General features: G+C 44.4%; 1 protein-coding gene across 2 annotated transcripts; it reads left to right on the forward strand.

The window, feature by feature from the left end:
• The first annotated feature begins 10,019 nt into the window (after window positions 1-10,019).
• Window positions 10,020-21,918, forward strand: LOC130304728 (uncharacterized). 2 transcript variants are annotated; one of them, XM_056551952.1, is made up of 3 exons: window positions 10,020-11,021; window positions 12,182-12,315; window positions 21,235-21,918. In XM_056551952.1, exons 1-3 carry the CDS (start codon window positions 10,873-10,875, stop codon window positions 21,723-21,725), a joined length of 774 nt encoding a protein of 257 aa, XP_056407927.1. In that variant the 5' UTR covers window positions 10,020-10,872; the 3' UTR covers window positions 21,726-21,918. The 2 variants fall into 2 exon arrangements, with proteins under 2 accessions (XP_056407927.1, XP_056407928.1); XM_056551953.1 differs by having other exon boundaries at window positions 12,182-12,311; window positions 21,240-21,918.
• Window positions 21,919-22,135: the final 217 nt, after the last annotated feature.

Raw genomic sequence — 22,135 nt, forward strand, 5'->3', positions numbered from 1 at the left:
AGCAAGGCAAAGTGTTCTACACCTCTATTGAGGCTCTCTGTAAGCCAGAAATAGCCGTTTTTAATAGCGATTCGTCGCAAATAAATTCAGACTGAAACAAACATTTTTGGAAAATTCTGTGAATTTGCTGAATCAAAATTTTCAAAATATTCGCTCATCTTTACCAGGAAGTTCTGAAGTTTGTGAGGGAGTACCAGCTGAAGGGTCTCAAGCCCGACTTGTGGGAAAAAAAGACTGTCCTCAAATTCATCCGAGCAAATGATTCAGTAGAGTCTATTCCAGGGCTCTCCGAAGCCACAGCAATTGGTTTGAAAATGGATAGCTGTTCAGGAGGCCCTGCCCCTGAGAACTTTCATGCATACCTGTGGACTTTGAAACACCTGGTGCTGCCCAAGGTGCCCATTCGCTGAGGAAAAAACTGCACCTTTTTTGGCAGTGCCCATTTTCCCAATACCTGTTAAATGCCTGGAATAGTAAATCAGAGACTCTGCTCCAAAGAGTACCCTAATTGTTTGGTGCTTTATGGACTCTTTTCTGGAGATTACATTGGTGTACAATGGAACAATTCTTCCCTTCTGTGAGCTGGAAAAGGTTTTGTGGCAGGCAAGTGAAAAAGATGCAATGGCTTTTTACAAGTGTTACATAAATTCTCCCTTGCAACAGGATTGTTGTCCCAAAATGGTGAAGAAGAAACAGCTTTTTTTTATGAAAAGCCAAATAAAAACATCTTATTTTTTGGGATCATGAGTTGTGTATATGTAGGCCTGGCTGGTAGTAGCAGCAGCAAGGGCGGTGGAGTGGTGTTAGTTGTAGCCAGCAGATAGCAGGCAGTGGCAAACTAGTGCTAGTAGTATCCAGCAGACAGCAGGCAGTGGTGGACTACTGCTAGTTGTAGCCAGTGGACAGCAGGAAGTGATGGACTAGTCTAGTAGTAGCCAGCGAACAGCAGGTAGTTGTGGACAAGTGATATTTCTAGACAAGCCTTGTGATGATGCTCTATTTGCTTACGTAGAGCTGTAATTCTTAAACTTGGACCCTGGCTATGCGCTACTTTCTTTTTACGGATACAGCACTTTTTAAGGATACATCTGCTAAGATAGAAATGATTATCCACATGGCAGAATACCATCAAGACATAAGTACACCACCACCCAACTGTTCCTCTCCTCTGAAAGGCTTTTTTCTCAAGCCTGCAGATGCAGCAGCATAACTGCCACCTGCCCCTGAGCTAATCAGACCAACAGGCCTACTAACATCATCATCATCATCAAACTCCATTGTTTCTCAGCATTCCTTTCAGTATGAGTTTCTGATGTCTGATCATGGGCTTCTTGCTCCACCTCAGCATATACACCATGATGCCACCACGCCTACCACTACCAGTTTGGCCACTTCATCACCTCTGTAACACACTTCAAAGGCTGAATGTGAAGCAACTCCTCCTTGTGGCTATTACTTGTACTAAAAGGCGCATTTTATGTTCACAGCGCTTTTAATGTTTATTTATGTTAAAATGCAGGCCCACTCCTTTTCTTGGCTTGCTAGGTATTGTAATGGGATAGCGGGTCACTGTCTGAGGTCAACTCACTAATCAATGATTTGCTCTTCTTTTAATGTGATAGCTTTTATGGGCTCATTCATTTCTGGCTGGGATTTATAGTGCATCAATTGGACAAAGTACTGCAGGGGACAGAAGGTTACTGTCTGAGGTCAGCTCACTGATCAATGCTTTGCTCTGCTTGTCCTAGATTATCTAGGACAGACATTTCCAAAGCGCTATGTAACTGTAGACATCCACCTACACCTGGTTCTATGTCATATTGTCAGACTCTTCTTCATACTCATGAGAAGACGTAGAACAACTCAACCAGTCCACAAGGACCATATTATGTTCCAAAATCATTGTTTAGGTAATTTTTTGTGTTTTTGTGGTGGTTTGTCACTCACCTACTAGTTAACTTTCACTCTTTACACTAGAATTGCATATTTATGTTACCCAGCTACAAACAATGTTTTTTTTTTATTAAACCCAGAAGATACATGCAACCTCACCTAAAATCCCTATTCCACATTTTTTCTCAATGCGTTTAAATGCATAGTTATGTTAAACTGAGATAAAAATACTATATGTTCCATTAATCCCAGTAAATACACGTAGCACTTAAATGGCTATGCTGCGTTTACATTTAAGGTTTCTGTACTTATTAAGCATAAATATTATTGATCAAAATCATATTTTCACATCAATATAATATAATACACCAGGCACAGAGAAAATTGTGTGTCGCTACTTTAGTACAACTCTCTGCAACATACCATAGTACCGTATGTGGCATAATAGTGGCAGTAAACTTTAGGCAGAAGAGAAAATATCAGCATTCACATGTGTGTGTGTAAAATTATCCGACTTCATTGATTCATCCTTTAAAACACAACTGCACAGCTAGAGAAAAGGGGGGTGGCACTACAGAGATAGGGCAGTGTGACAGCAAACAAAACAGACAAAATACAGAGGGAGGGTATGCAGAAGAGCAGAGGGTCCGTGCCAGTGTATCGGGAGTGCAACACTAATCAACAGTCAAGTACTGGTGAAACAATTCATAAGGAGATAAAATAGCAGCACTCATTTAAAAACAAAAAAAAATGCTTTATTGAATCAATTAATTCAAAACAAGCCCACAGGCAGAGAGAGAGATGCATTCAGCCAAAGCCACTGAATGACTAGACAATGGACCGTTTCGCAGCTCCCCACTTCATCACCTGGCCACTCAGCTTTGGCTGAATGCCCATGCTGACCATGACTGACCATTGGCATATTTTTAATTGATTGATAAAAAAATAATAATAATCACTGGAGTTTTTAAACGGGTAAGTGCCAGTATTTTTTCTCCGTATGAATCCTTTAAAACATGCCTTCATGTAGAGAAGTACTGGACCGGCCAAAGCTTACTAAAAGCGGATTGTTATAACACTGTTATGCACAGCCTTCCTCTGGCCTCCTCAGTGTCACCCATTAGTGCCGTTTTAGCCTGGTACCTGAGGTGACATCAGCAACTCAATGAACAGCTGAGGAAGAATGGCATAAGTAGCATAATGCAAGAAAAAACAAATAAACATGCAGAGGTAAGTATATGGGTATAGGGGTCATTATGAGAGTTCCCCTAGAGATACTATGTGCAGAATTCATACTGTTTCTTTTCTCCTGAGCCCCTTTTCTCTGTCAGTTTCTATCTCTTTACCTAAAATGTGTCCTATTCCAGCAAACTAATGGAGACTGGGGTCACTATTATGGCACATTCTCATGGCTTCACCTTCAATCTAAGGTGTTCCCTAAATCTTGTGAATAGACATCTTTTTGTGGACCCAATAAAGAATCTTTTGCAGGGGCAGAAAATACATTGTGGCAGCAAATGAAATGTTTCACTTAGACAACAATTTTACCAATTTGTAACAAGAAGTTTACAGCATTGGCAATAACCACATTTGTAATTGCCTTGTAATTCTTTACTTAGTAGCCAGGATTTTTGTCACTGTCGATAGTTTTAAAAGTGCCACTAACCAGCATGTTTCCAGACTCTTACTACCTCTAAAGGAATTATTGGAACTTTTCTTGCAATTAGATTTGAATCCTGTTCCCTTTAATAATTAACCAATTTTAGTGGATGCGGTTGTATACCGTATTGGCTACTAGACTAAATTTAAAATACAAGGTAAATCTTTTTTTTTCCTTGTTCTGCAAGCTTTTTTTCTTTCTTTTCTTTCTTTTATGTTTTCTTGTTCATAGAGGTCTTACTTGATTTAGAGTTTCATCCAAGAAAGAATATGGAAAGCTTCTGTTTTGCAACTGAGTTTTTAAATCTGCAGCTTGTTCTTTAAAGGTGTTGTTTTCACTATGAATTTTTCACAAATGAAAAGACTGTAGTGAAGTGATTTTTGTTTTGTTGCATGATATTGATGGTATTTGTTTAATTGTCAGTATGTATTTGTGGAGGTCGATTTTGTTTGTATCCTCCTGTGGCATTTTTTCCCTTCTGTCTTTTTACTTCTACATCCATAAATTTGCTTATTTCGCTTAATTAAATTTGTAGATAAATGCCATATTCATAACATTTCCTTTATTTAGGTAGATGAACCATACAAATTCTTCTGAACCTGACAGGCTATGAATATATCATTAATATGTCTTGTACAATTTTCATTGTACCCCATTTTTTGTTCCAAAGAGGCTAGAAAAGAATTCTGACACCTACTACAATAAATTCAATATAACTCAAGGATTTTTCATCAGCAACCAAAAATTGCTTTAAGGCATCAATACCTTTTCAATTTGTAATAAGGATATAGAGGCTTTCAACATCCATGGTGGCTAATTTATATTTTGCTTCTAAATGAACACCATTCAAAAGCTTAAAGAAACTGTGAGTATCCTTCAGGTAAGATAGTATATTGACCCGCAAGGGTATGAACAACCAATCAAAATATTTAGATAATGCTATGAGACAGAAAAAAGGTCAACGACCACAAAATTGGGATATCATACCGGGGCGCAGACTCCAAGGTGCAAAGATTCTTTATTGGATAGGATGCTAAGCATCCTATCCAATAAAGAATCCTTGCATCTTGGAGTCTGCGCCCCGGTATGATGTCCCAATTTTATGGTCGTTGACCTCTGTTCTGTCTTGAAGCTTTGGCGTTTTCTGCTGGAATCACGGAGGGACCAGTAGGCTGCATTTCCCACTTGATATACTTGTCCAGATGTTATGCTCTGAGCATAACTCATAAAGGTAAGGGTCCATCTCGCGGGCCCATCTCTTTGCATATTTCACACGCATCCTACTTGGGTTTACCTGCACGAAGTGCGCACCTGTATTTTTCTTTCTCCTGTTTTATTAGATAATGCTATGGTGACAGATAGTTTAATACAAATTATGAGCCATCAGATTACATAAAAAATTATGGTGCTTAGACTTAGGAGCAAAAAATCTACATTTATACAAAAACTCAAAATAAGAAGCATCTTTTTAAATAGAATTCATTTACAATGCCCTGCCATTTTGCTTCTGCTTAGAGAAAGATAAATCCATCAGAAAGACTTTCTGGTCTTTCAATGTTAGAGATAGCAATGGGGAGAGGTTACACACCAGATCATAGGGGGAGATTTATTAAAACCTGCCCAGAGAACAAGTTGCTGAGTTGCCCATAGCAACCAATCAGATTGCTTCTTTAATTTTTAGAGGCCTTTTCAAAAATGAAGCGATCTGATTGGTTGCTATGGGCAACTCAGCAACTTGTTCTCTGGATAGGTTTTGATAAATCTCCCCCATATATGATACTTTGTGCTCACTTAACAAAAACTTAACTAATGTGTACTTTTCCATATAATACTTTTGCGACAAACGAGCAATTGGATTGTTTAAGAAAAAAGAAGCAGCACAAATCTATTGCTTCAGTGAGTATTAGAGATACGTGTCTGTTTATACAGAATGGAATTAAGAATCTTAGGGCATTTCGCTGATAATTTTAATAAATGTATTTTATGCATACAGTGATAAAATGCTGTGAGTGTTTTCATTTTAATCTTGCTTGAAGATTAGTGATGACATTAAGTTAGCATGCAAGATGGGTGGATAACAGAGGGCTGAGTTGGTAACCCGTGCAATATACAATATAGTGGCATAGCACTCGTGTCATGTACTGTGTTCAGTGATTATTAAGCATTCCACGTTTAGGAAGTGTTTTTATTTTTCAGCTAGCACAGTGTGTTATCTTCAGGAGAGACAGTAAGAATGAGCTCATTGAATATGATGATATCATAATGCAGGGAAGCACATTCCCCCATTAGGGCAGATATCCAGAACAGCTATCTGTGTAAACGCCACTTGAGATATAGGGATAAGCACTCCTTTTCTGTTACTCACATGAGCCCCAGTTCAATATGGAAAAATGACAGATCCCCTTGTGCTGATAAGTATAAACACCTTGATGGCAAAGTAAAATAAACCTGTAAAGAACCCAATGAGATGAATGTTCAAATGACTGTTTGGTCAATAGGATATTTCATAATAGAAATGCTGGCAAAAAAGGCTTCATAAAGGGAAACTGACAGCTGGTTCACCTGCACAAAACCCAATACACTGGGTTATAGTGCCAGTGACCCAGAATACAACGAGGTATCACTTACCCAAATCCACTGTACGGTTCCAGAGATACCCGTTGTATTAGTTCGCAGATTTGCGCAATGTAGGTGGGACTCGGCATACTGAATGTAATTTTCCCTTTAAAATGGTATGGGGGCACTTTCTAACAAAATTTACAAAATACAAAGGTGTAAAAAATATATGTGAGGTTGAAATGATGAACACTATTAGGTGGTATCAATGCCATAGTGTACATGAAAATTTGAGCTTCTGAGAATGGTTTAGGCCAAATAATGACAGCAGTTTAATAAGCTTTATTACATTATATATTGAGAACATTATTTAGATTTCACAGTATGGGTAGTTACCTCACAGGTGGCCTACCTGTTACTAGTAACTAGTAAATGTGCTGGGTTGCTTTAGATTTGGCATATGGCTACACCAAGGAGCAGAATCTAAAGGGTCCTGAGGTATTCGTCCTTCTGTCCCTGTACAGTGACCTGAATTTTGCTGCAGGGAAACCCCAGGTATTTCCCCTCAGTGTTGTGTCTTCTAGGACAGCTGATGTATGACAGTAGGTCTGGGCTGCTGAGATAGGGAGAACTTTGGTGGATGGGAATTGACAATAGTAGATGTAGGGGAGCTACATGTGAATGAAAGGCAGCAGGAGCAAAGTTAAGAAAAAACAATTGTTAGTATAACTCATTAACCCCTTAAGGACTCAGGGTTTTTCCGTTTTTGCACTTTCGTTTTTTCCTCCTTACCTTTTAAAAATCATAACCCTTTCAATTTTCCACCTAAAAATCCATATTAAGGCTTATTTTTTGCGACGCCAATTCTACTTTGCAGTGACATTAGTCATTTTACCCAAAAATGCACGGCAAAATGGAAAAAAAAATCATTGTGCGACAAAAAAAAAAAGCCATTTTGTAACTTTTGGGGGCTTCCGTTTCTACTCAGTGCATAATTCGGTAAAAATTACACCTTATCATTATTCTGTAGGTCCATACGGTTAAAATGATACCCTACTTATATAGGTTTGATTTTGTCGCACTTCTGGAAAAAATCATAACTACATGCAGGAAAATTTATATGTTTAAAAATGTCATCTTCTGACCCCTATAACTTTTTTATTTTTCAACGTACAGGCCGGTATGAGGACTCATTTTTTGCGCTGTGATCTGAAGTTTTTATTGGTATGAATTTTGTTTTGATCTGACTTTTTGATCACTTTTTATTCATTTTTTTAATGATATAAAAAGTGACCAAAATACGCTTTTTTGGACTTTGGAATTTTTTTGCGCGTACGCCATTGACCGTGCGGTTTAATTAATAATATATTTTTATAGTTCTGACATTTACGCACGCGGCGATACCACATATGTTTATTTATTTATTTTTTTACACTGTTTTATTTTTTTTATGGGAAAAGGGGGGTGATTCAAACTTTTATTAGGGAAGGGGTTAAATGACCATTATTAACACTTTTTTTTTTACATTTTTTTGAAGTGTTATAGGTCCCATAGGGACCTATAACACTGCACACACTGATCTCCTATGTTGATCACTGGCGTGTATTAACACGCCTGTGATCAGCATTATCGGCGCTTGACTGCTCCTGCCTGGATCTCAGGCACGGAGCAGTCATTCGTCGATCGGACACCGAGGAGGCAGGTAAGGGCCCTCCCGGTGTCCGATCAGCTGTTCGGGACGCCGCGATTTCACCGCGGCAGTCCCGAACAGCCCGACTGAGCAGCCGGGATACTTTCAGTTTCACTTTAGAAGCGGCGGTCAGCTTTGACCGCCGCTTCTAAAGGGTTAATACCGCACATCGCCGCGATCGGCGATGTGTGGTATTAGCCGCGGGTCCCAGCCGCTGATGAGCGCCGGGACCGAAGCGATATGATGCAGGATCGCGGCACGATCCCGCTTCATATCGTGGGAGCCGGCGCAGGACGTAAATATACGTCCTGCATCGTTAAGGGGTTAACACAATTGTAAATACCATCCTGTTCAGCAGATGTAAGAACTGTGTTGACTAAATTTAAATGACCTGGATAGCATGCGGCGATCACATGCAACTGCACTAGAAGATTTAGATGAATTACTCACGACCACCACGTTAAGGTCTTCTTCAACTTTTACTTTTTATTCATTTGTTGCTTTCAAAATCATCAAATTTTCATATCAAGATGCATGGGGGTACGATGGTTTACATCCCAAGTGGGCAAGATGACAAATGCCTCAGCTCCAGCCCACTTGGGATGTAAACCATCGTACCCCCATGCATCTTGATATGAAAATTTGATGATTTTGAAAGCAACAAATGAATAAAAAGTAAAAGTTGAAGAAGACCTGAACGTGGTGGTTGTGAGTAATTCATCTAAATCTTCTAGTGCAGTTGCATATGCTCGCCGCACGCTATCCAGGTCATTTTAATATAGTCTGCATTGATGTTGAACGATAGCACCATTTACCTGTGATGGACTTTGTATATACGTAGCAACATTGCTTATATACTGCCTGTAACCTATTGTTATTGAATGTAAGAACTGTGTTACCTAGAGATAACCATTGAGGCTAGGTATGTCCGGCAAGAGCACCGTGCATCACAGTACCCCCCTTTGGTCTCCCCCTCCTCTTGTGGGACAAAAATTTCTTGAGGAGATTACGGTCCAAGATGTTCTCTTCGGGCTCCCAAGACCTCTTCTCAGGACCAAATCCACTCCAATCGACCAAAAAAAAATTTCTGCCATGTACCGTTTTAGAGGCCAGGATCTCTCTAACTTGAAAAATATCTGAAGGACAGGAGTGGGAGGACAATTTTTCTTTGAGAGAAACGGTTGATAACCAGAGGTTTGAGGAGAGATACATGAAAGGAGTTAGGAATGCATAGAGAAGGTAGAAACTGAGTTTGTACTAAACTGGATTGATTTTTTGTAAGACCTCGAATGGACCTAGTAATCGAGGACCTAATTTGTAACTTGGGATTCTGAACTGAATGTACTTAGAAGATAACCAAACTCTATCACCAGGAGAGAAGGATGGAGGAAGTCTTCTTTTCTTGTCTGCCTGGGCTTTCATGCAGGAGGAGGCCAAAGATAATGACTGTCGAGTCTGTCGCTAAATGGAAGAGAAATCTCGGACAAGTTCGTCCATGGCTGGGACAGTCGAAGAAACTGGAATTGGAAGAGGAGGCCGGGGATGATGGTCATAATTTGCCAGAATTTGGACACAAACTGAACTCCACGATCTGAGACAATATTTTCTGGAAGACCATGAAGTCAGAAGACATGAAGTAAGAAGTGCTTAGCTAGTTGTGGAGCTGATGGAAGACAGGGAAGTGGAACAAAATTAGCCATTTTAGAAAACCGATCAACCACCACTCAGATGACCGTGTTATTATGTGATGGTGGAAGATCGGTAATAAAGTACATTGCAATGTGAGTCCATGGAGTCTCAGGAATGGGCAATGGCTGCAAGAGTCCTGCGGGTCTCAGTTGAGGAGTCTTGTCTCGAGCACAAGTGACACAGGAACGTACAAATTCAGAAACATCATGTTCCAGACATGGCCACCAATAGTGACGGGAGATTAAAAGAAGAGTCTTACGTACTCCTGGATGGCCAGCCAATAAAGAAGAATGACCCCAGTTTAGGACTTTGTGTCTCAATCTGACTGGTACAAAAGTTTTACCAGGAGGTACTTGTAGAAGATCGGCAGGAACTGCTGAAATCAGACGGTCAGGAGGGATAATATGTCTAGGTGTAGAATCCAAACCCACAACATCAGAAGATCTGGAGAGGGCATCAGCTCTGATATTCTTGTTAGCTGGACAGAAATGAATGAAAAAATTAAACCGTGAAAAGAACAACGACCGCCTTGCCTGACGAGGATTCAAGCTAGACTTGTGCACGAGAAAAAAATTTGTTTATTTTCGTTTAGTTTTTTTCGTATGAAATTTTTTTTGGTTTTGTTACACATTCGTTATTCGTTTCATTCTGTTTTCGTATGCATCCGTATATTTTCGGATCCATTCAGAAATGGTTTCGGTCGCATTCGTTATTTCAGACGCATTCGGTACACATGCCGTTCGTTTCACTTTCGGATTCGGCAGATTCCATTATTCGTTTTATGCTGCTTTATTCTAAACGATTAACGAAAACAGCCAAAGTAAAGTTAGGCCAGGTCAGTCAGAGCTTTCACCTACTGGCCCAGATTTTTCAAACTGTGAGAGAGAAAAAGTGGAATGATCTTCCCATAGCAACCAATCACAGCTCAGGTTTCACTTTACCAGAGTTCATTAGCTGACATGTGATTGGTTGTTGTGGTCACTCCCCTTTTTCTCTCACACAGATTGATTTATCTGGCCAGTGTGTACTGAGAAATTGATTGCATTGTGTGAAAAAAAAATGTCTGGAATAAGAGAAATTGTGTCTGTGGTGTCTGGGAGAGAGGATGGTGAGGGTGCTGTACATGTGGATGTGACTGAGAGCGCATGTGTGAGTGAGCGTGCGGATGACGTGTCTGAGTGCGAGCATGATGAGTGTAGTGGTGGCGTGGAGAGAAGAGGAGGAGTAGAAGGTGACACTGCAAGACAATGTGGTTGGACAATCTCGGACTCTGCCAGCCACACATCTGAGTCTGACAGTGAGAGTCAGCACTCAGTTGGTGTCCCACCAGCAAAAAAAAAAAAAAAAAGGGCCCAAATTCACGGAGGCTGAAAATATAGCACTAATGGCTGCTGTCAGCACTGAAAAATCTGTGTTGTTCAACACTACAGTGGGCACACAGGAGAAGATGGCCGCCTGGAGCCGGGTGAGGGAGAAAGTGTCCCAAGTTGGAAGTGGCACAGCGGACAGGACAGTTCTCTGCATCAGGCATCGGTGAGTAAATATTTCAGTATGATATCATCATCAATGTGTTGGGGGGAGATTTATCAAAACCAGTGCAGAGGAAAAGCTGCCCAGTTGCCCATAGCAAACAATCAAATCGCTTCTTTCATTGTTAGGAAGGCCTGTGAAAAATGAAAGAAGTGATCTGATTGGTTGCTATGGGCAACTGGGCAGCTTTTCCTCTTCACTTGTTTTGATAAATCTCCCCCATATTGCAAAGCATAAACTATGCTTGTCTAGGACAGGTATACCATTCTATAACCTTTATTGTTACGCATATGTCCTTTACATCCTAGATTTCTAATTACATCTATTGTATACCGATGTATCCGTGGTTTCGCCCCTAAAGCAAATGCTCCATAAGTGGGGAACCACCTTTCATGCAAAAAAAAAAAAAGACTCATCTGCATAACTAATTATATATGAGTGACATCACAGGACACACATATGAGGGGGACATTTTGTTGTATTCTGACCCCTAGAACTTTCTTAGTTCTCCTTATACGGTCCTGTATGATGAAAATGTTTTATTTTTTTTTAAGTCAGGAGTTGCAGTTAGTTACTAACTACAACTACCAGCATGCCCTGATACATGTGGCTCAGCTGCTCCAAATGAAATTCAAACTCCCAGCATGTTGGACTATACTAGTATGTAGTCTATAGGTCAGTGTTTCCCAACCAGGGGTGCCTCCAGCTGTTGCAAAACTACAACTCCCAGCATTGTTTATTTTGCCATTTTCCGGGACTTGAAGGATTGTTTTGATAAATACCAGCCTCTGGAGAGGTGATAAGTTGTTGTTACTCTTACTAGAGTACCCCTTTATGTAATAGTTGTTTATGGTCAACTTATATATACTGTGTGGGGTAATGTCATGTTGTATAATCACCCAAAGAATTGCAAGACCACATACACAGGTACAGACAGTATATTATGAAGTACATAACAAATCATGGAATACCCATTTAATATACTAGTAAAGAAGATTAGTCTTTCTATATCTGTGTAGTGTGGTATAAATGCAGAAATATGAGCATTAAAGCAAAAGAACAAAATTGTAACATTAATCAACAAAACTGTTTATTGTCATAAAATGGAAATGGTATGATAAACTTTAAACTTTAATAAACTATTTTATGTCAAACACAAACAGGTACTATGACTGCAGGGCATCAGTCCTCAAAAAAATTAAAAAACAGCGGCAGAGGAGGAACATCAGCTTCAGGAAGTGGGAGATGGAGTTGAAGAAACACCTCCTACCAGAGGCCCAGACATCCGGGAATGTGGGTACGAGTCCACATACATCCGAGGCAGAGAGATTTGGGGAGTAAAATAATATAGATATGATTAATTATGTATTACAATAATAATAATTAATAAACAAGAAAAAAATAAAAAATAAAAATAACTCCATTAGAAGTCCATTATTATACAATAACTCCATTACTATATATTTGTAGTATTTTTTCCCCCTAGCTCAGTGGCGTCACTGGGGGGGGGGGCGGGGGGTGGTGGGCAGAGGGGGCCATGGCCCCCCTTAGATCAGGCCGTGCCCCCCCCTTGTGCCCCCCCAATTTAAAATAAATAGGGATGTCCCGATACTAGTATCGGGGCCAGGGGCGGACTGACCGGCTGGGTAAAGAGCCCGTTGCAGCTGCTGAGGATATCCCTGCGCTGCTCCTGGTCTGTGTATTATTAGCAGAGACAGGCAGAGCAGGGATGAAGGTACCTGATGATGGCTCCGCCCCCAGCACTGAAGAGGACGGGGCGAGAGCTGACAGGCCTCCGGAACACAGAGCAGCTTCATGTGAGGTGAGTGATGTCCCATGTCCTCCCTCTCTCCCCCCTGATCAGCAGTATATCCTGGGGCTGGGTCATGTGTATAGTAGCAGTCCAGAGGGGTCACTTTCCCTCCTTCAGTGTCCACAGGTCACATTATTAGAACAATTTTTGGGAAAAATCGCGGCAAAATTGCACGGTTTTACCGCGATTTTTCGTAAATAGCGGTAAAACTGCGCAATTTTTGCCGCAATTTTTCCATAAATTGTTCTGGTAATGTGACCTGTTGGTGACCTGTGGACACTGGAGGAGGGAAAGTGACCCCTCTTGAAGGACAACATGTGAACACACTGCTAGTTTATCATTAAACCCCATTAAATCACATGTACAGGATCAGCTGCATATTTTTGCTGCATATTTTGTGCAGCTGATTTTGCAACCCATTAGCTTCAATAGGTAGCAAAATCAGCTGCAGAAAATATACAGCAGATCTTGTACGTGTGAACGCACCCTAAGGGCTCATTCAGGGATGGATCCACAGTGTATTTTATGCTGCAGATCCCCCGACAATGGACCCTACAGTGCTGCCTCCATCTGTGCCTGCTCATAACGGCAATCCTCCGCTACGAGCAGACACGCTTTGATGTGTATACTCGCACACATCATGGCCGCTCCTCCTGCTCTCTGAACTAGGCCGAGAGCAGCCGCGATGTGTGCGAGTATACACATCAAAGCGTGTCTGCTCGTAGCGGAGGATTGCCATTATGAGCAGGCACAGATGGAGGCAGCACTGTAGGGTCCATTGTCGGGGGATCCGCAGCGTAAAATATGCTGGGGATCCATCCATGTAAATGAGACCTAAGGGCACAAGGCGTATGTGTACGCACAGTGCCTGCTCCCACTGTGTTGTATAAATCATTAGCTAGAACCCTCAGCTAATGCCAGACATCACCAATCAGGCTGATGTTTGACATTAACACTTTAGATGCTGCGATCAAAGTTGATGGTAGTGTCCAAAAGTTTTAACGCCTTAAGGACATAGCGTTTTTCTGTTTTTGCACTTTCATTTTTTCCTCCTTACCTTTTAAAAATCATAACCTTTTCAATTTTGCACCTAAAAATCCATATGATGGCTTATTTTTGCGCCACCAATTCTACTTTGTAATGACATCAGTCATTTTACCCAAAAATCTACGGCAAAAACGGGAAAAAAAAATCATTGTGCAACAAGACTGTATGAAGATTTTAAATTTTAATTATTTTAAATTTTTTCTTAAATTAAACATGTTCTGCACAGTGTGTGTATTTATTGATGATATATATATATATATATATATATATATACACATACACACATACACACACGTTTTAAAATCCCCCCCCCCACTTTTGTCACTGGCCCCCCATGTGCCCCCCCAAATATGAATGTTGGAGACGCCACTGCCCTAGCTCAATACTGATTCTTAAAGCATTTATGCCATTTGTAATGTTGGGACATGCAGATGTCAGGGAATCTAGTCTACCCCATTGTTGTCCTATACTATAAGACCAAATAACGAAGTAGAGCAGGCCCCCATAGAGATGAATTAAATAATTAACATAGAGCATAGCAGACAAAATGGCTGAACAGCATATATTCCTCTACACAGACATGTAAAAAGCCTAATTGGCTGCATTTGTGGGAGTGGCGTGGGGTATATAACCTCCCCTCTCCCACAGGTAGGGGCGTATGACTCGTGGGCGATATCTCTCTTGCAGAATACCGTGTTAGGGCATACGTCCCGGAGGTGCTAGTCGTTGCAGTTGGATATTATTTTCGTTCTGCTGCCCAGGTCTGTGAGTATCACTCCTGTCGCAGCCCCAGGCCCCTGTCCCGGTTACCCACCTGTGCCTGCTCGTTGCCCGGTCGGGGGAACGCCTCTCCTGCGGGTCGTGCGGCCTGTCCTCTCCTGTCGGCCATTGACGGTGCTCGGCCGGCCGGGGGGGGGGGTGGACCGGGTTGTCGGGCCCTGCACTGCGGCGTCTGTCCCGGTGCTGCGTCAGGGTATGGGTGGGGGACCTCCCCGGTTCAGCCAAGCCGCTGCCGCTCCGGCGGTCCTGCCGCTCCGTCCGGGTCTGGTGCACCGCTTCTTCCGCCGGCTTCTGCCTCGTGCGCTGGCTGGGCGGGGCTTCCGGTCCGAAGTGGAGTGACGTCATCGCCCGGCGCTGCGGCGCTGCCGTGGCTCAGCCGGATGGCGCAGCCGCTGACGGCCTCCCTCCAACTGCCCCGGCCAGAGGGATGTTACACGGGATCCGCCACACAGTCTCGCTCCCCTTCGCCGCTCAGCTGGGGGTGGGGGAGTTTTGTTGGAGCCTCACGCACGGCAGCCGCAGCTACCCTCCAGATCACGCAGGACCTCCTGATCACGCCGGATTCTCTCAGGTGACAACAGCCCCTTTCCACTACTGCCCCCCCTTGTCTTATTCACATACTAAGGTGGTCACATGGCGGGAGACGCAGGGCCCAGCCGGTCCTGGTTGCCAGAGGGAGGGGGAGGGGGCTTCAGGGGAGAGGGGTTGTGAGCAGGTTGTCACCACACCACTGCTGCACTGAACTTATTGCTTGTTGTCACTGTGTACTAATCTATATAGTATAGCGGCCAGTTGCTCATCAGTGTTGGCAGTTACTGTCAGTCAGATTGCTCCCTGCCGCCGTCTCATCACTTTTGCTTGATCCACAGGGTGCCAAGGTGGTCGGATTCTGTTCGTGTTCCCCCAAACATCTCGTACAGCTTTCAGTTGAGGTACTTACCAGAATACCTAATTGGGGGGGGGGAAACTGTATGTTCTCCCTCCATTCTTCACTCCATGCTCATCTCGTACATTCACGCATTCACGGGCACTCCCGCCACCGGTCAGGACGCTGCTACTGACACGCCTTCAGAGCCACGTGCGTCACCACACTCACGTCAATCGGTCCCAGCCTGACTCACCTTCAGTTGGGGCTTGACGATCTGGTTGTTTCTGACTCTTCTTCAGAGCAACTCAACACCACTCATAGGCAGAGGATCACCTGTATCTGACTCATCTTCAGTGGGGTCTCTGCGTATGCTGTTCTGACTCTTCTTCAGCGCAACAGCATACACATAGCCTCAGTTACTATCACACACCTTCCCCATCACACCCTTCGTTTATCCACATTCTAGTGCAAACTAATCTTTCCACAATGTCCACAGCTGGAAGCTGTTGCCGTGCGGTCGGTGCTCCCGATGTCAGAAGCATTTCAAGAAGTTCAGCGGGTCAGTTCCCTCCTGTAGTCAGGAAAACTGCGGTAGTAGAAGTAAAAAAAATAAATAAATAGGAAGGGTATTTTTCGCCAGGGCCTCAGACCGAGGTAGCTTGCCCTCGTACAGGTCTTGGACCATCCCCAGGCTAATGGAAGAATTGAGAAGGAGGGGTGTCCCTTTCCGGCCTCAGCAAGGAAGGGCGAGTTATTCAACTTGCTGAATGCTGACCAAGCCCCCCGGGGAAGTCAGGTAGCTGCGCAGGACCAAGTCTCAAGCGCCTCCTTGTCTCAGCTCCATACGATGATGACTGAGGTGCTTACGACGGTGTCAGGCTTCCAGGCTAGGCTAGACCTAATGGAACTCTCCAGGAGCAACGAAGCAGTCCCGGCCGCAGCATCACCCACGGTTTCTACCTCTCAGGCCACGCCTTCAGGTATGCCACACCCTCCACCGATCATCACGCCCGCACATTTTATCCCGGCAGCCATAAAAAAGTACATTCTTGAGGGAAAAGAGGTCAACCTTGCCTCTCTGCTAATTGCCACCACGGACTTGCATGATACCAAAACCGTTGCCTGCGGGGAGCTAGCGGTCAAGTTCAAAAGCAAGGACGCTAGGCTCAGCAGGAAGTTAAGTGTCACTGAGTTTGTGCTTGCATTTGGGCTTTTCAGGGACGTGCTCTGTTCAGTCAGCCCTGGCCGCAGGGAGGAGTTAGATCTGTACTTACATAGGGTGGTTCAGATGGTGCACAAATACGGGGGTACCACGTTTTACGAGTACCACAAATCTTTTGCAGCCAAGGCAGCAGCCGCATACGCTCAGTTCGGCTACGTCACCAACTGGGGTGCCATAGACACAGAGTTATACTGCGAACATTTCGCTGGTCTGAAAGCCCCCTCCTGCACCGCGTGCGGGGTGACCACGCTTTCTTCCAGCTGGTGCCCTCAGGTCAGCAACCTAGGGGAACCCAGCACCAGTAGGAGCCTGAACACCTTCACCCCTCCAGCTCCTAGGAACATGGCTGCTTTAGATAGGCTCGGTAGACCAGTGAGGTACCTGGGTAAGACCCAGATCTGTAACAACTTTAATCTTTCCTCCTGCGCATACAGCAATTGCAGACTACTTCATGTGTATTTCAATTGTTTCAGGGCTCACCCCAGCTCTATCTGCTCCCAGAAGGGCCCTCAGGCATGACTAGGCATGGTACAAGTCCAGGTCCTCGCCCGGGTCCTAGCTAGTCATTCTGAGCCCGACTTGGTGAGATGGCTGGTGGCGGGTTTCTGCGACGGGTTCCACACAGGGTTGGTCGCTTTGCCACAATGCACGTACGAATGTGGCAACCTGTCATCAGCCCTTTCCGAGCCAGAGATAGTGTCCGGGTTAATCCAGTTGGAACTGGCTAAAGGTTTCATGATAGGGCCTTTCGAGGTGCCCCCCTTTTCATGTTGGAGAGTCAGCCCTCTGGGGCTTGCCACAGGCAAATATTCGAATAAAAGAAGATTAATTTATGATCTCTCAGCGCCTTATTCCTCCATCATTCCCAGCGTCAATGCATTAATCCCCTCCGACGAGTTCTCCATGAAATATGCTACTATTGACCGAGCCATACAGATCATCCTACAGTTAGGGAGGAACACTTGGTTGCCCAGGGCTGACATAACCGACACTTTCAAACTACTCCCAATCAGACAAGACCTCTGGCAATGGCACTGTGTCAGGTGGCTGGACAAGTACTATTTTGCAGTTAAGCTCACGTTCGGGGCGAAGAGCAGCCCCTGGCTCTTTGACCAGCTAGCCACAGCACTGCATTGGGCACTCCAGAACGTGGCCAACTGCCAGCATGTCATACACTATCTGGATGACTTCTTACTACTCGAACATCCCGGTCTCTCCCCTCTCAACCTCACTTCACTACTGTCTCTGTTCAAAGAAATCGGGGTCCCAGTTGCACCGCACAAGACGGAGGGCCCCGTCAGGCAGCTGGTGTTCTTAGGCATCATCCTAGACACGGTGAGCATGCAGGCTAGGCTTCCCCAGGAGAAACTAGCCAGAACCCGGGAGATGATACACAATCTATCCAGGAGTCGCACAGTGACCAGGGTCGAACTCCAGAGCCTCCTGGGCATGATGGCTTACGCCATGAGGATCATCCCTCAGGGGAGAGCCTTCATATCCAGACTTTTGGACCTTCTCCCCTCAGTGTCGGGTCAAAGGCATGTGATTCATATCAACAATGAGGCAATGGCTGACTTACTCATGTGGGATCACTTCCTGGAGAGCTGGAACGGTGTCTACTTCTTCGTCCCTCCCTTATCAGACGGGTCCCCGACAATAGTGTCCGATGCCTCAGCGGTTGGCTTCGCAGCCATTCTCGGGAACAAATGGTTAGCTGGCCCCTGGCCAGCTGAGATCCTTAACATTCCTGACTTTAGAGAAACTTCAGCCCTGTTTGAAACATTCCCCATTGTAGCCGCCGCTGCTGTCTGGGGGCGTTCCTGGGCCAACTCCACAGTACGATTTTTGAGCGACAATGCCGCCACAGTTGACATTCTCAACAAAGGACGCTCTAGATCTCCCCACATAATGCGCTTTGTCAGGAGGTTCGTTTTACTGTCTCTCCAGCACAATTTCCATTTTTTGGGGGAACACATAGAAGGTAAGAAGAACTTGGCGGCCGATGCACTCTCTCGGGCTAAATTCAGTGTATTTTTTCAGGTGCAGCCAAACGCAGACCGGGTCGGAGTCCCGGTGCCTCCGTTTCAACAACTGCTGACGGACTAGCCAGATACGTCACTGTAGCCAACGCCCTAATCAGGAAGTCTTTAGCTCCCAGCACGATCCGGGCTTATGATGCCGCCTTGGCGGTCTTCACCTCCTTCATGCATGGCCTAGGGCTTTCCCCCACAATCACTTTACACTCTGCCCTAGCTTTTGTTGGTTTTTGCCATTCTTCTTTACACCTGTCTCAGAACACCATCAAACTTCACTTAACGGGTCTTCAACACCACAGGTCGCTCTCGCACCCTCACGCCTCTTCTCTACTCTCTGCTCATCCGATCAAAGCAGCACTCAAAGGTATTTCAGTCTTGTCTCACCCTAAATCTCCTTCTCGCGCACCGGTCACGGGGGATCTTTTCCGGGCTATGTCTTCCTTACTGGACACGCACCCTTTCGGTTTTGACCTCAGCACGGTCGTCAAAGCTGCCACACACCTTGCTTTTTAACGGTTTCCTTAGACCAGGGGAGTTCACGCGTACTGGCTGCAGAGCACCTGGGCCAACCCTGAGCCAACTATCGGCCAACAGGCTAGGTTTCACCTTCACCTTACCATCCACCAAAACCTGCAGATGGGGAGCATCTATCAGATATTTCCCTACCTCACATCATTGGTACCCAGTTTCGTCTCTCACCGACCTCCTTTCAATGCTGTGCGGGCAAGCAGCGGACAGTCCGCTCCTCCCGGTCGGTGGGCATGCTCTGTCTTCCTCCCAGTTCATCAAATACGTCCGGTCCTTAGTCACTATGCTGGGTCATGATCCCGCTGTCATCTCAGGACACTCATTCAGGATCGGGGTGGCCTCCGCAGCCTCCAAACATGATGTCCCAGCTCACATCATTAAGAAGTTAGGCCGCTGGAACTCCAGCTGTTTCGACCGGTACATTCCGGATTCCTCTACCGAAATGGCTAATGTATTTAAAATATTGGCGTTGTGATACAAATAAAATAGTTACACCCTACTCTTGACTCTTTGCCCTCTATAGGCGTGCCCACGGTCGCGGTAATTGGGCACACCTCATCTGCTGTTTATATTCCATAATTTTGTACTAGGTCTCCCGGGGTTCCAAGTCTCAGGACGGTAAGTACTCTTGTTCTCCTTTCTCGTATATTGCTCCTACGGCCTTTTGAGCCATGACCACAAGTAAAAAGCCTAATTGGCTGCATTTGTGGGAGTGGCGTGGGGTATATAACCTCCCCTCTCCCACAGATAGGGGCGTATGACTCGTGGGCGTCACCCACCCAACCCTCCCCTTTTCTGCTTCAATCCATACTAGGGCATGCCCTCTATAGGCGTGCCCACGGTCGCGGTAATTGGGCACACCTCATCCGCTGTTTATATTCCATAATTTGGTACTAGGTCTCCCGGGGTTCCAAGTCTCAGGACGGTAAGTACTCTTGTTCTCCTTTCTCGTATATTGCTCCTACGGCCTTTCGAGCCATGACCACAAGTAAAAATTTTCACCAGTTGTCAGTCCTGCATCATCATGCATCATAAACCTGGAGCTTGAGCTGACAATTTGTCTACCTAAAGTTATGTTGAGGAATGGCCACATGATTGAAAGCCCTGAAGTAGAGTGATCTATGGCCACCTCTTTCCTTATTACTTAAGATGGCAGCGAGTCAAAGGAATGATACACACTGTAATGTCAACTTTTGACATGTCCACACAACTCATCAATTTGTACTTTCTAATAATAGCAACGTGGATATTATGTAAATTACTCAGCTAAATTGTCTATTGTGATAAAAAGCATGGTTAGGTATTTGCAATGGTGTACATTGGTGGTGTATAATGGTGTATAACATTTATAGGGTTAGATGAAAAATATACACCTGTTCAATAACTGAATTATTATATTGTTAAAGGGGTATTCCAGGAAAAAAAAAAATTTTATATATCACCTGGCTCCAGAAAGTGAAACAGATTTGTAAATTACTTCTATTAAAAAATCTTAATCCTTTCAGAACTTATGACCTTCTGAAGTTAACGTTGTTCTTTTCTGTCTAAGTGCTCTCTGATGACACGTGTCTCAGTTTAGAAGAGGTTTGCAATGGGGATTTGCTTCTAAACTGGGCGTTTCCCGAGACAGGTGTCATCAGAGAGCACTTAGACAGAAAAGAACAACCTTAACTTCAGAAGGTCATAAGTACTGAAAGGATTAAGATTTTTTAATAGAAGTAATTTACAAATCTGTTTAGCTTTCTGGAGCTAGCTGATATATATATATATATATATATATATATATATAAAAATTTTCCTGGATAACCCCTTTAAGCCTTAGGGAGAGTGTGTAGTGTATCATGTAATGATCAACAACACAACTGCTTTCAGTCACTTGATTTTTATTTTAAAATACCTTTTTTTTTTTATATATCAATAAGGCCAGGCTTCATTGAGGAGTCACCATCACAGTCCCCCACAATCACCTGTCCGGAGGGACGTTGAGGCTGAAGAAAATCTCCCGCAGTCAGCCTTCACGCCAGTGCCTGAGGAGGACATGGGCCAACCCCTGAGCTCAGCTGGCTGTTCACCACCACCTATACCCAGTCCACTCTCTCCAACCCCAGCACCCCCATCTGTCCCAATGGACATGTACCTTAGGGTACTCCATGAAAGGGACAGGTTGTCCAGGGAACACAACAGGCACCTTGCAAGGGAGATCCGAAGGTTGACTCGGACCATGCACCGACTTCACCATCGCCAGACTGACGACTTCCAAGTAATGTTGGCTCGGGTCAGCCAGCAGCACCTTCCGGCCACAGCACAGCTAAGGGTGGACCTCCTGACGGTGATTTCAAGGATCAGGCAATCACCTCCATTGGCTGACACCAGCAGCAGCAATAACGGGCACCTTCACAAACCTAAAGATTAAAGAAGCATTATTTTTAGGCTGGTTGACAGTTTTGTTATGTTAGAAATGTTGGCAATGTTCAGGTTTATTGTATTACCTCTGTATTCTATTACCAAAGTTTCATGTTGACTTGCATATTGTAACCTTATACAAAATGGTGCCAAAACCTGCCTTCAATATAAACAGGCAATTGGTATGACTATGCTGGCTGATTGTAGACAGCAGGCATACTGTTACGCCGAGCGCTCCGGGTTCCCGCTCCTCCCCGGAGCGCTCGCTTCACCTCCTCCGCTGCAGCGCCCCGGTCACGTCCTCTGACCCGGGGCGCTGCGATCCTGCTGCTAGCCGGGATGCGATTCGCGATGCGGGTAGCGCCCGCTCGCGATGCGCACCCCGGCTCTCCTACCTGACTCGCTCCCCGTCTGTTCTGT

This window comes from Hyla sarda, chromosome 1, assembly GCF_029499605.1.
Source record: "Hyla sarda isolate aHylSar1 chromosome 1, aHylSar1.hap1, whole genome shotgun sequence".
Classification (NCBI taxonomy): domain Eukaryota; kingdom Metazoa; phylum Chordata; class Amphibia; order Anura; family Hylidae; genus Hyla; species Hyla sarda.

Excerpts from the sequence above, each read along its gene's own strand:
- LOC130304728 (XM_056551952.1), top strand. The coding sequence starts at position 10,873 with ATGGCTGCTGTCAGCACTGAAAAATCTGTGTTGTTCAACACTACAGTG. Across the intron at positions 11,022-12,181 it reads GTTCTCTGCATCAGGCATCG|GTACTATGACTGCAGGGCAT; the intron begins GTGAGTAAATAT and ends AAACACAAACAG. Across the intron at positions 12,316-21,234 it reads CCAGACATCCGGGAATGTGG|GCCAGGCTTCATTGAGGAGT; the intron begins GTACGAGTCCAC and ends TATATCAATAAG.